This window comes from Balearica regulorum, chromosome 1 (genome assembly GCF_011004875.1).
Source record: "Balearica regulorum gibbericeps isolate bBalReg1 chromosome 1, bBalReg1.pri, whole genome shotgun sequence".
NCBI classification, from domain to species: Eukaryota; Metazoa; Chordata; class Aves; order Gruiformes; family Gruidae; genus Balearica; species Balearica regulorum.
In genome coordinates, this window is record NC_046184.1 from 108,527,310 (window position 1) to 108,541,611 (window position 14,302).

Genomic DNA, 14,302 nt, shown 5'->3' on the forward strand with positions numbered 1-14,302 from the left:
CACGTGTTTGCTGGAAGCAACTGATTACGGTAGCTGAAGTAATACATTTAAGTGTATTGCTTTAGGAATCCATGGTTTCTGAAAGCTCTCTTAAATTTGTCTCATAGCTTGGTGAAACTTAAGATCGTTAGGAGGAAGGAAGACTGTTGCCTGTCATATCTTAGCAAGGGCAAGCTGCTGAGATTTTTATCCAGTGTGGAGGCAGAAGGGAGCCATTAGCAGGGTTAGTGGTTGGAAGAGTGCAGGGCACAGGAGGGATGGACTGGAATGGCACTCAGCAATCCACGTGGGCTCTCTCTCCTCTACAGTAAGACTTGCTTTCATTCTGTTTCACTTTTAATTTTGAGAAAGATAGTTTTGCTTTTCAGATGTGATTGATCTCACTGGAGATGATAAAGATGATCTTCAGAGGGCAATTGCCTTGAGTTTGGAGGAATCAAACAGGGCATTCAGGGAGACTGGAATAACAGATGAGGAACAAGCCATTAGCAGGTAAACAAACAACTTCTATAAAGCAGAAATTAAACTAAAGAGTTGGAGATTGGCCTGTATTGCTTTTTTAACTTTTAATTTAACAAAGAATAACTTGTTTACTTTCACTTGTGCTACTGATATGCCTGGCTTCAGGATGTTGCTTTAATGTATTGTATGTTCTACATTGGAAAATAGTCTATTATGTGTGAGCTAGGATTTAATAGTATGTTTCATGCTGATGTATTTATTTAAATACGGAGGAAGTGGATGGAGATAGAGGATATATGGTCATATTTAAATAGGATCTAAAACTAAAAGTTTCTCTTGTCTGAGGTAAAAAGCAATGAAAACAAAATATAATTAAGAAGCTAATACTCTTTGTCCTGATTTTTTGCAGTGTTTGTTTTACAATAACATTTTCTTACCTCTGTGCTAAGGCTGAGATTGAGGGAGTGGATAGTAATGCTATGATTGAGTATACTAAGAGCAGCTGCTGTATTTTAGCTGATAAAGTATGTTATTAACCTATTTAACAAATAGGATTTATAAGCTTTGAGTGAAATTACTTCTTGGTGTAAAGTTTTATGAACTTAACTTTCTCAGCTCGGGCGTGATAAAAGTCTGTAAGTTAACTTTTGATCAGATTTTACAATAATTTTCTGTACAGTGTGTGTTCATATGTAAATATAGATACAACTATGAAATATTTGGGACTTGAACTAAGCCTGATTGTAGGGTTGTGTGGAAGGAATGTTGTTTTTTCTTGATCTGTGGCTGGCCTTGTTCTAGTGGAAAAGGGCAATGATTTGATCCTTGTGTTAAAAGGTTAAGTACTGCCTCCTTGTAAAAGACTAATTTTATAAAAAATTGATTTAGATGAGGGGGATTCACCACAATAATTCTTTTCCTCAGTTCACTGTATTTGACGAACTAAATGGATTATCAGAAAAGTACAACTCTGAGAATATGGAGAGTGTTACTTTATCCACAGTAATTTTATTTTTCCTTCTGAAAAATAAATGTACTAATTGTGAGAATAAACATACTCCTCCCTCCCCTCATTTGTGATAAAAGGCATCTTGTTATATGAGCTTAAGATACATATTTTAAGAGAGAAAGGAGGGATGAGAGGGATTTATATTCTTCTAATTATTAATGAAAAGATTTTAAGGAGTTGGTTTTTTTCTAAGACCTTGGTATGTGTACAAGATTATGGTGGAAGTTTTGTCCAGTTCTGATTCAGAAGTTCAGCTCTTGCATGTTCCTTTTTGAAGGATAGAATTGTCATAATTAGAGTTGTGATTTAGGCAGACACTCAGAAAGATGGACCTATTTCTGGATTTGGAAATCTTTTTTCCCTTTTTTTTTCTTCCCCAAGCTTTGACTGCTTCTGCTATGCTCAGTTCTTTGGAGCCTTGAAGCTTTAGGTTTTTTCCTGTAGACTTTTTTTTTTTTCATTTCTCAGACTAAAAAGCCCTTTTTGGTCTTATCTGCTTAGCCCATAACTAAGTATTATAAATACATTCTACTTAAATTATGGTGTATTTTTTTTCTGGTTTCAGAAAATAACAAAGTATGCCATTTTTTTTTCCTCTGTACGTACAAGGGCATGTAGGCAATCTGTTCAGTTATATGCAGAGAAAAATGGGCTTCTGATGAATCAGAGATGTATATTTGATGGCAAAATTAACACACAATAGCGTGTGCCAAATTAAGAGTGTGTTGCTATGAAGGGGGATATGGCCGGCACACCATACCGCTTCTTCTGTACTTGCTGTAGTATTCTTTGGAGCATTTGTTGCACGAATTCATCTCCCGAAACCATACAAAAATACTGACTAAAAGATCCAGAGTGTATCATGGCACAAGAAAGGGAAATGGGACTTTGCTTGTGAATGGAGGCAGAGAAGAGTGAGAATCTTGAGGGTTTTGGCAGCATCGGGGTATAGAATCAACTCAGTTACATACCAAGATACACCCTGAGTTGATGGCAAATTATGTTAGAGTTGTACGAGTTCAGGAAGTTCAGAATTCTCAAATTCTTCATGTGAACTGTTCAATCAGTTTCCTTAAGGGCAGGACTTAAGACTTTTGTTTCCTTTTTTTTTTCTTTTTTTAAAATTAAATAGTTTTATAGTTAACACCCCACAGAAGAATGTTGGCCTTCCAATAGAAAGCACGCTATCTGTGCGGGACTTCTCAAAACAAAAAGTAGAACACTTCTTGACTGGAAGCAAGTCAAGCTGCAGCTGTTTACTTGTGTTTTTCTAAGTTAAATAAGAAGCAGAAATCAAATAGGAAGTCGATAATACAGCAAATTAAACTATGGAAATGTTTCATTTTTAATAATGTAGGATGTGTGCATATTTAGGTAGTCTTTGGTGTGGAGGATATTTTTTTTTTTTCAAAGGTATTCATAATGGTTTGGAAACTAATTTGCACTGATTTTGTTAAGGTTTCCAAGGGAACATTAATGTCTTGTGTAATTAATGTTGTAATGCACGTAGAATCTGTCTTCCTGAATGTAATTGCTTTGTGCTACTTAATGAGGACAGATCTGATTACTGTGTAGGTGTTGAGAGGAGTGCAGCTGAAATGTCCAAGTGTCCAAGCTGAACATCTTGTACGTGGCACACTTAATGTTTTTTTACTATTCTCTCTTTAAATCTCGCAGGGAAATACACATGTTCAGTGTATTTCTTAATAAGAAAAAGTTTCTTCTGTTCATGTTACTTTTCATGGGTTGAAGGAGAATGAGGCTGGCTGCATAGGGCTTCACCGGGGAAGTTAGTAAGCTTTGACTGAAAGGAGAAATTAGCCAGCCAGTGTTGTACCTAGGGTAGTAGCTGTATTAAAATGAAAGCCCATACTATAAGTGCATAATGATGTGCACAACCCCTAGACTTTTTTCTTTTTCTTCTCTTTTTTTTTTTTTTAACACAGTCATTGAAACTGCTGGGGACTCTGCACTGTGACTGAGCATTGTGTGTATAGGTCAGTGGTGAGACCGGGGAGGGACGTAGCGTTAGGGATATTCCTGGATGTCCAGCTATAAGACAGTCCCAGCGTAAAGACCTTTTCTTGTTCTTTTTGTTGAGTAGCCTGCCGGATTGGGCTTTTCTGCAGCATGTTTAGTGGGCTTCCTCAGAATGGTTTGGCTGAACTTCTGTGCTATGGACTCACTTTGCCCGAGGCTTGTTGCATTGGCTGGCTAGCCCCACGCAAGCAGCTCTGGAAAGCTGCTGGGTGATGCGCAGCTTGTCATGGAGAGAAATAAAACACTGCTTTCAAGTCCTGTGCCAAGCCTGGCATTAACTAACCCTCCCTCCAGAGTTTCCCTTCAAATGAGATTCCAACACTTGGAGGTGGGGAAGCCTTTGGTCCCGTGAGGCTAGAGACGTGCCATACCCTGCACGTAGCTTATGGCTCTGCTGCTAGTGGCTGCTGCTGTGGTCTCCGAGGGTCACGAAGAGGGTGTTTTGGCTGTGTAATCAGAATTGCTAAATCCTTGTACTAAGTGTCTCGAAGGATGCTCATTTTGTTGAGAGCAATATGTGAGTAAGATTGTTTGTCAAGGTAGTCTCCCAAATCAGGACTGTATGAATATAATATAGTCAACATTATAGTAGAAGTAGTAAATTCACTATGCTGGTAAATACATTTATTTATGTAGCTTTTGAGCTAATAGTTAAGTTCCCATTTATTATGCTTACTTTTATTTCAGTTTGCATGAGAGCTATCATTGTGGCTGAAAACGAATTTGGCACGTAGGGCGTGCAGCTATTGCATGTGCTCTCTGAGGACAGATGATATTTTGAGTAAAAATAAGGGAAAATATCATGAAGCTTCGATACCCAAATACTTTATTAAGACATGGAAACAAATTTGAGGTGGAGCTAGAGATGAAGAAATCCCTCACCTGTTAAAGAAATACTTACTAAAATTTCTTCCTGTATTTGTTTTTGTTAAGTTGACAAATGGTAATACCCTTGGGGTCAGGGAACTGTTTCAGTTTGAGAATATATATTTTTCTGAACTTGAATCTTGCAATATTTTGAAATATTCTTGAGCTTGGGAGGATGGGGAAAAAAAAAAAGTTTATTTCCCTGAAACAAAAGTGGTATGGAGTAGGTATTATAGTCCTGTTAGAACATCATCCTAAACTTATGCTAGTCTGTCAGGGTGTTCCTGTCAGTTTTAAAGGTCCCTTCAATTTAGTTTTAACATGAGTTTAGGTAATTCTACCTCAGTGAGAAATTATTTGATGTATGTATGACATTTGTTTTGAATTAATTTTTAACATCCCTATCCAATGACTTCTCTCAAAGTAGAGATACACTGGTCATCTAACACTTTTTAAGGATTCTATCAGTGAGAAGGGAAATGACTCTGACAGTTTCTTTACACTTTGGAGTTTGCTTAGGAGATAACATTATCATTGCTAGTGTAAGAGTCTTTTACCACTGAAAAATCGGGTTCCATCCCTATGCATTGTTTGAAGAGATGACACAGCAGAAAGTCTTAAGAGGATCATATACCTGCACTTTCAGTGTCTTTTGAAAAAAGATGTGCTGTTTATGAGCTTATATGTCAAAAATTAAATTTCAGAAATTGATTAATCCTTAGGAAATTACAAATTTTAGGCTCTTCTTGAGAGGCATTGATACAAAAGAGGTATTTATGCCAAATGGCCTCTCAAATTCTGAATGCTTCTATTTTTTTTCAGAATAAGTAGCAATAACAAATTAGTATGTCCCCCAAAGCAGTTTTCTACAGTAAATTCATATAATGCTTCATGGTTCTTGTATATCTTGTGAGATACCTTTTCTTTGACAAGAGCATAGCTTGAAACAACAATTTACAGTTAGAAAACTGAGGGGTTACATCATGTGTTTGTGGTGGGGTTTTTTTGTGTGGGGTCGTCCCCCCTGGGGTTTTTTGTGTTTTCTAAGGTGTTCAAACTTTATCCTTTAGTAACTCCATTTACAGACCAGCTTAGACCTGCCTTTCTTTGATGTATAGTGAGCCTAGAACTGAAGGGGGCAACCCTTCAGGCTGCACAGACTGCTTTGATGCTTGCCATGCAGCTCCCGAAACCCTGTGCTTGACAAACGCAGTAGTTCAACAGCATCTCAGCCTTTTGTATGATACTCGGACTAGATGGTTGGGGATAGCAACTGTGTCAGTAGTGCACGCACCAGGCAACTTTTGTGTATTAGTTAGAGCCACCGTTGTATGACCTGAATGTATCCATCTCCATCTTTCTATTTAGAATATGTGGCTACCAAAAGCTACCTTTAAGGTGTTCTTTGTTACCAGGCTAAGGATGTGTGCCGATATAGAAATACTGTATTGAGTGAGGCTTGAGTTTGGGAGCATAACACACATCAGATCTTGTTGTCATGTGAAATATGGGCATTCAGCCTAAATTACATAGGAACAGTTTCTTGCAAAGAGTGTGGTCATTGAAGCACACAATTAACTTGTTGGCCAATAATTGAAAAATTGTGGGGAGATGTCTTTCCATGGTTCATAAACTAATTACTTGCTATGTAAAGCGATACGTACAGTTGCCTAAGTTGCAAAAATGGAAACTAAAAAAAGTGTCTTCCACTTTTGAAAGTTGCCTAGCTAGCTTTGGTTTCCTGTCAGTAAAGTACATATTGGTGACTTTGTGCTTGGTATATCGATAAAAGCTTTGTAGATGAAAGCACTACACTAATAGTGCTGCCTAAAATTTCTTCTTGTCCATTCTATTTGAATCTGTTTCTTAAATAATTAATGACTTAAAGACATGGCTCTTATATCTAGAGCTCTCACAAGATATTCACTCACTTGCTGATACCATTTTCCAAAAGGTAATGGAATTACTGTAACATATTGAAAAGTAAAATACCATCTTACTTTTGAAGACATATTATCGCATATGAATTTAAAACTAAGTTCAGCAACAATAAGTTAGCAAATGATGTAATTAAGATGTCTGTATTAGTAACTGAAGGTGTTTTACTATGTCTTATTTTTTTGCTTTTTCTCACATTTTTCCCTCCCTTCTGTTCCTGAAGAGTTCTAGAAGCCAGTATTGCAGAAAATAAAGCAAGTTTAAAGAGGACACATCCAGAGGTATGGAGTGACTCTCCAAACCCTTATGATCGAAAGCGGCAAGACAACTGTCCAGTAGGATTAAAGAATGTTGGCAACACGTGCTGGTTTAGTGCTGTCATTCAGGTAAGCACCTCTTTGATTAGCCATATATACTCTCCATTGTATTTAATGTGAGGTGAGTTAAGTTAGCCACTTAAAATAAGGTAAGATACGTGTTTTCCTGGGAAGTTTAGGCCACTGCATGAGATGTTCTTGAGCATTACTTATTTATTGCATCTCTTAATATACTCATCCGTAAGTCTGATTGAAATGTAGAAAGTACTGTAGCGTAACTAAGTGAAGCTTCAAAATGTTTCTTATTAAAAAGTTGTTGAAGACAAGGAGTTGAGTCTGAAGATCCTGAATGTCTGCAGCTCATGCTGACATCAATGACAATTGTGGATGCCTAAAAAACCTGTGAAAATTGGATTACAGATGAGGAACAGACTTTTTAGATTAAAAGGAATGCATGCAAATGACTGAAAGGGGCTGGCTAACAATGGAGGTAGGTAGAGGAAATGAGACACTTTCAATCATGGAGTACTTGAATAGCTACAAGGAAATAGAGAGCTGTGTACGGTAAAAGAAGAAATAACTGATAGAGAAGAAGACTTGAGAATGAGGAAAGTGAAGGTGTGATATGGATGCAGTTGTGTCTGTTTTGCGTTGTTTTGCGGTTTTTTACGTACTACAGTCAATATGTGTACTCTTAGTCTTTTTTTGTGTATATGTAGATGCATTAAAAGCTACCTTTTTTTGTTTTTTAAAAGATAGGGTCAATACAGAAATGAGTACAGATATTGCAACTTATCTAGTGAAATCTGATGTTCTAGTATCGGTAATTCATTGTACATAAACTTTATGAACCTATCTTTGTAGAGGTTTTTTTTAGAAGTGGTTGCTAAATCTGTGTAAGTTTCTGTAAGTAATCGGTAGATATATTCAAAAGCATCCAAAGCCACAGAAAACTGGGTGAAACTGGAATACAATAGAGGGAAATTTATTTTTAGTCTATAAGAAGGAAATTCAACATATTGTAACTTCATAGTCTGATATTTTGAGAGGAAGCCAATAAAATATTTAATACCCCTTTTTAACAAATTACTGTCAGGCTGAAGCACTTCAGATAAACTAATATTGTTACTTTCATAGTGATGCTGTTGTACGTCAGGCTAAGTCCATTTAGATCAATGATCTGCCTAGCAATTTCTGCAAATTAATTCTTATAGAAGAGTACAAACAGTATGCATGATACTGCTCTGGTAAAACACTCCCAAGCCTCCAGCTGCTTTCATCTTGGGGAAGTTTCTTCAGCTTTTGCAGTTTGTTGGTAATCCCCAGTGGACCTCTCTTTTAGGTACTTGTCTCCCTTGAACCTTGTAGACTTCTTGTTTGGGCCCTTTGGGTATGAATTCCGTAGTTGTGCTCCCTCTTGCATGAAGAAGCACATTGGTTTTCTTTGTTTTTTGAACCTGGCTCCCACTAGCTTTGTCTGGTGGCTTCCATGTCTCCTGGTGGACAAGACAGTTAAAAGTTGATTGCAGTTACAGTTCTGTGGACTACTGTCATACTTTCAACAGGTTGGTGGTTTCTTTTTCCAAGCTGACTGCTGAGTTGTGATCTATATAGGATCTGTTCCAACTGCTGATCCACCTTGTTGCTGTTCTCCAGATCCTTTCTAGCTCTAGTAGTATTTTAGTTGGGGGACCAGGAAAGTTCTCAAGGTGTGAGTGGGTGTTGTAGTTTTACCCCAGCCAGCGGCTGAACCCCACGCAGCCGCTCGCTCACTACCCTCCAGTGGGATTGGGGAGAGGAGTAGAATGGTGAAAGTGAGAAAACTCATGGGTTGAGATAAAGACAGTTTAATAAGTAAAGCAAAAACTGCACATGCAAGCAAAGCAGAACAAGGAATTCATTCCCCACTTCCCATGGGCAGGCAGGGGTTCAGCCATCTCCAGGAACGCAGGGCTCCATCACGCATAACGGTTACTGGGGAAGACAAACACCATTACACCAAATGTCACCACCCCCCTTCCTTCCTCTTCCCCCAGCCCTTTATATGCTGAGCGTGTATGGTATGGAGTATCCCTGTGGTCAGATGGGGTCAGCTGTCCTGGCTGTGTCCCCTCCCAACTCCTTGTGCACCTCCACCCATCGTAATGGTGGAGTGGTGTGAGAAGCTGAAAAGTCCTTGACTCTGTGTAAGCACTGCTCAGCAATAACAGAAACACCTCTATATAACACAAACATCTCTATATTATCAACACTGTTTTTAGCACAAATCCAAAACATTGCCCCGTACTAGGTACTATGAAGAAAATTAACTCTATCTCAGCTGAAACCAGGACCGTGGGCTATGAACTTATGAGGTGGTACAATGGATGGATACAGGCTCTTGAGGAAAGACAAGTAGGGATGACAAGGAAGGGCATTGCCTTCCTTGTGAAGCAGCAGCTCAGATGTATGCCGGACTTGTGTGGGACAACATGAGAGTTTGTGGGCCAGCATCAGAGGAGAGGACGGTAAGGGTACCACCCTAGCTAGTCTGTTACAGACTACCCTCCTCAGGATATGGAGGTGGACAAAGCTTTAAAGGTCAGGAAATCTCTGGGTCATGGTCTGTGGTTCCCACAGGGGACTTTATTAAACATCCTGGCACCTGCTGGAAGTCCAACACAGCAGGACACAAGCAATCCAGATTTCTGGAGAATGTGAGGGCAACTTCTTGATACAAGTACTGGTGGACCAACTAGGGGTGATGCACAGCTGGATTTGCTGTTCCCTGAAATGAAAGAACTGCTTGGACATGTAGTAATGTGGGTACTCTTGACTGCAGTGACCAGGAAATAATGGAGTTCAAGATCCTGATAGGAGTGACGAAGGAGTAGCAGGGTACAGACGCTAGAGTTCAGGGGAGCAAACTTTGGCTTATTCAGGAAGTTGACACCTGCGATCCTGTAGAAGACAGCTCTGAGGGGCAGAGTAGCTCAGGAAAGCAGGCAGCATCTTCTAATTGAAAGAAGGGTCCATTCTGCTGCTCAGGGAACTCATGGCCAAGCTCCAGTGCAAGCAGGCAGTGTGCAGGATTTGGAAGCAGAAAAGGGCTACCGAGGAGGAGTTTGGAAACGTTGCCCAGGCATGAAGGGATGGTGTTAAGAAAGCAAAAGCTAACCTAGAGTTGATGCTTCAAGGGATGTCTAGGATAACAAGAAGTCACTAGTCATAAAAGGCTGAGCAAGGAGAATGTGGTTCTGCTGCTGAATCGAGCAGGTGATTTAGTGACAGCAGGCTTAAATAAGGCTGAGGTACTCAGTGTCTTGCTTTGCCTCAGCCTTCACTAATGACTTCTCCCAGACCACTGTGCTTAATGGGTGGAGAGGAACTCTCAGCAGTGGTTAAGGATTGAGTCAGAGATTACTTGAGGAAACTTCACCCATAAGTCCACAGGACTCACTGAGCTGCATCCAGTGGTGCTGAGAGAATGGGGGGAAGTCTGTCTTAGCAAGGCCACTCTCTATCGTCTTTGAAAGGTCTTGATGAATCAGAGAGGCTTCTGATTAACTGTAGACAGGCCAAAAAGTCAACCTGGGAAGCTATGGGATGGTCTGCATTAGCTGACCATTGAGAAGACGGAGCCAGTCTTTGCACAGCAGTGCATATTGGGAGGATGAGAGGCAATGGGAGTAAGTTAAGAGAGATTCAGCCTGGACATGAGAAGCATTTTTCCCCATGAGGACAGGCAGGCAGTGGAGGTTGCCCAGAGAGGCTGTGCAGGTTCTGTTGAACCTTGAAGGCTTTTAAGGTGTGTCTGGAAAAAGCTCTGAGCAGCCTGGTCTGATCTCACATTTGCCTATGCTTGGACCTTCCATCTTACCTCATCACTGCTTAGTTAAAAGCTTTTGTTATATGATTTCTTCAGAAATTACTGTGAAATATCAGTAGACTGTGTATCTGTTATCCACATTCTTTTGATGACTTGGTCTTGAGTGGGGGGTTTTTTGTTTGTGGTGAGATTTTTTGGTTGGTAGGGTTTGGTTGTTTTGTTGTCTTTTGTTTTTTGTTTTTAATGGGAAGCATTTACTTACCTGCAGGTAATACTTAGGTAATGCTGTAGATAATGAAGCAGAAAGACTTCTTTATTTGTTCTACAACCTCCCTTCCCACTGAAGTTTTTATGTTTTTAGGCCTCTTTCAGCATCTAGTAATCTATCAGGTGTTTGAATTTTCTGTTTTCCTGAGATCTTTTGATGTTTCCTGTGTTCATCTTTCCTCCTTTCCTTATTCGTTCACGTACATAACTCTTTTTCCAATAGCAGAAACATAGTATTGGTGCTAATATAGAGAACCATTTAATTTCCATAAAGTTCTTTGTGGAGCCAATATGACTTGGTGTTTTACCTTCTCTGTCGTGTAGTCGGATTTTACATTCCATAGTAGTCCCTGATCTCAAGATGACTGATTTTATGTGCGTGTGCGTTTCTGTAAAAGAAATACTGATACATCGGAAACTGCATATGTTTAAATAAATGTTTTCAAGGAAACTTTAATTCGTTCACCACAGAGATAAGAACAAAGGCTAGGGAATGTAAAAACCTGTGCTAGACCTATGATCTCATGTTATTTATACCTGATGTGCAACTTTATACCTTGAAAATAGATTATATAGAGGGCTAGGTAATTCTTATGGTCACCACCAATATTATGTGAAAATCTGTGGCATTTGGAATTACAACGGTTTGATCCTAAAAGATAGTTAAACTTCTGTATTTAGGTCTATAGAATGTAATTCAAGTAAACCATTGAAAGATTTATAACTTCAGTTGGTTGAAAATTTAGGTTATTAATATTGTCTGCCAGCCAGGAGGACCTGTGTTTCAAACAACCATCCCAGGAAACGTAATGCATGTTAATTTAGAGCATTAGCTAATACCATATTTATTTATCCACAGGGCAGTTTGACTTCTTGGGTTGCATTGACTATGTAGAAGTATTTTCAAGCTTTCTTAAGGAGTCTTTTGAAACCTGACACATCACATAGGTCAACAATATCTGAATGTTAACTACTGTCAGTCACAATGATGCATTGTGTAATATAATCTAAAATGAAATTGCAAAGAAAGAAAAGTCTTTTTCCTTCTATTTAAGGGGTACTTGTTAAGGAAAAAATAGCTTTTGACAATTTGAAAGTTTTCATATGCAATGTATGTTGGTTTTTATGGCCACCAATTAGCTGACTTGTTCAAATGCAGTCATCAATGGTTTCTTGTATTTGCATTAAGAGCATGAAATTCCTTAATATATGTTTACGGTGAGTGACAGCAAACCCTAACAAGATTCAGACATTGCTAGAAATACTGCCTTTTAATCTGTATTTATTTGTGTGTTAGAGAAATACACACATGTGGAAGTCATCCTCTTCTGTAGGGGAGGAGGGGAGTCTCTCTTTTCAGATAGCTCCAAAACAAAGTTTTGCTTCCAACAATTACATTCAGCATCATTAGAATGAAGAGTAATTTTTTTTTCCACAGTGTACCTTCTAAAAATTTGTCTTGCTGTTGAACACTTCTGACTTGATAATAACTTGAATTTAAAACTGAGTCCCCCAAGAAAATATGTCAAAACAAAACTGTATTGAAGAATGCTCACGTCTTCCTTACTTGCCAGGAAGCGACTCAAAGTTCCTCAATGATTTTCCCACCTTCTCTTGAACCTATAATAAACCTACGTTTTTGATAGGAGTTCACCCATACATGCTTTTGATACTATTTAATCAGATTAAATTTTACAGAAGGATCCCTAAATTTTGAGATTTTAGAATATTTCTAGAAGTTTGTTTGTGTGTTGTTTTTTTCTAAATTCTCATTATTGTAACTGTATATGTCTGCTCTTGAAATAGAACTTAAGATATCAAGTTCTTTAAAGAAACAAAACATGAATATACTGCTACAGGTTTTTACTTCATTTTTTGCAGTAGATTTCAGTGACTTCCTTGTAAAAAAAGTAACTTCACAATTTTCCTTGGTTTTAAGAGTCTGAAAATGGCTGAAGTAATACATTTATTGAGCCTGCTAAGCAACTCCTTTGTGTCATGCTGAGCACGAGTTAAGTGTTTGCAGGATGCAAGGCATAGAAGGATGGTAACTCAAGACATAGATGCACTATTGGAATCGTGTCTGTAGGCTTGCTGCCTGTGCAAGTTGTCACCCAGATGTTTCGCTTTAAGACATTGCACAAGAGTAAGTTTATCTTTTGGAGTTCCAAGTAGGGTTTCAGTCATGTATAAGAAGTAATAATACCCTGGCACTAGTTGCCCCTTGAAAAAGGTGGTGTGGGAGATACTGAGTAGTTGGTCCTTTAGTCAATGTTGTCCACTCAGTGCACTAAGACAAATTTCTGATGGAAAGAAGAAAGTGTGTGTGGGAATCACATGCAAATTGTACTGTGAATGCTGCTCTGTTTCCTCTCCCTGCCCAGTCCCATACCTATAGTACTAGGGACAGCGTTTTCTTGAGTCTTGTGACTTCCCGAGGGCCTGTCCGGATTGTAGCTCCTCCCTTTACCAAATGAGCTATCCCAACAGGACAGCTGGGGTTTGGCATCACCACGTGCTTTTCCCTGAGAGTCTGTCAGAGTCTGGTTAATCATTAAAAAAAAATGAGACACTTGTATTTTTTTTTTCCTTCCCCAAAAATGCATAGCTTGCAGAACAAAGAATTAACAAGCTACCATCTTACAAGCATAAATCTCCGTGGCTGCTCTTTAACTTTATTTTCAGGGTCCCTGACACCACTTCTGATATTTTACTCTGTTGCATTGTGTTTAGGAGCAGCCGCCTTGCTTTCTTGATGTCAGAATATTTGGGGTTAGGATCTCATTTGATCCTAAACTTCTAGTTGTGGAAAGAAGCAAGCCAGCTTGATGGGTGAGAATCAAGCAAGTATTTTGTTCCCAGTTGCTGGCTTGACTATTGTTACCATCTCTGAAGCAGCCTACCACAAGTATCTAGCTTTTGCATTGTTTTGTTTTTCCTATTTGTCATGTTGAATAGAAAGGATTGTGATGGGTGTTGTGGTAGTGCATTGATACGAAAAAGCCTAGTGTTATATAATAAGGGTTGCATATATGTATGTTGTACATTATTCCCTTGCTTCCCTGTGCATGCAGTGCAAGGTGGCATGCTGACGAACACTCAGAGTGCACTCCCTGTTTGAGTTGAAATGGTCATTGATGGGATATGTTCTTTCCACTATTTTCTCTGTGGAAGAGCTGGGAGCAGGAGGAGGAATATGATACATACTGTTTTGTTGAGTTTCATGGGCAGACATGATGCTGGAAATGTAGTTTCTTGTTTTCCCTCCCTCCATCACTCTGTCTGTTCCGCTGTTGAGTAAAGATCGACCTGTCACTTCCAAGTTCAGTCATCCTGTGGTGTTTGCTGACAGAATATTCCTTTCGCTGCTTTTTTTTTTTTGTTCTCTGCGGTCTCCAGTTCCCTTGGGTTGCTTGTGTGACTTTTCAAGCTCTTACCTTATATTTAGCGGTGTATAATATTGCAAAATTTCTGTTGTGAAGGGTTGGAAAGCTTTAACAGATGATGGCTTTAGCTTTGACTCATAAAATCGTTGTTCATTTAATTAAAATAAAGGGTACAGAATAAGTGTTGGGTTGTGATCCCATGTGCAGT

General features: G+C 38.9%; 1 protein-coding gene across 6 annotated transcripts in view; it reads left to right on the forward strand.

The window, feature by feature from the left end:
* The window catches only part of USP25 (ubiquitin specific peptidase 25), a 97,530-nt gene that overhangs the window by 31,897 nt on the left and 51,331 nt on the right, over window positions 1-14,302 (forward strand). For 4 of the 6 annotated variants that reach the window (XM_075769842.1, XM_075769824.1, XM_075769833.1 and 1 more), the window contains exons 4-5: window positions 369-492; window positions 6,540-6,702. In XM_075769842.1, the coding sequence (XP_075625957.1) occupies window positions 369-492; window positions 6,540-6,702 (287 nt within the window). Of the gene's footprint in view, window positions 1-355; window positions 493-6,539; window positions 6,703-14,302 lie in introns of all 6 variants that reach the window. The other 2 variants (XM_075769848.1, XM_075769863.1) reach the window with 2 other exon arrangements.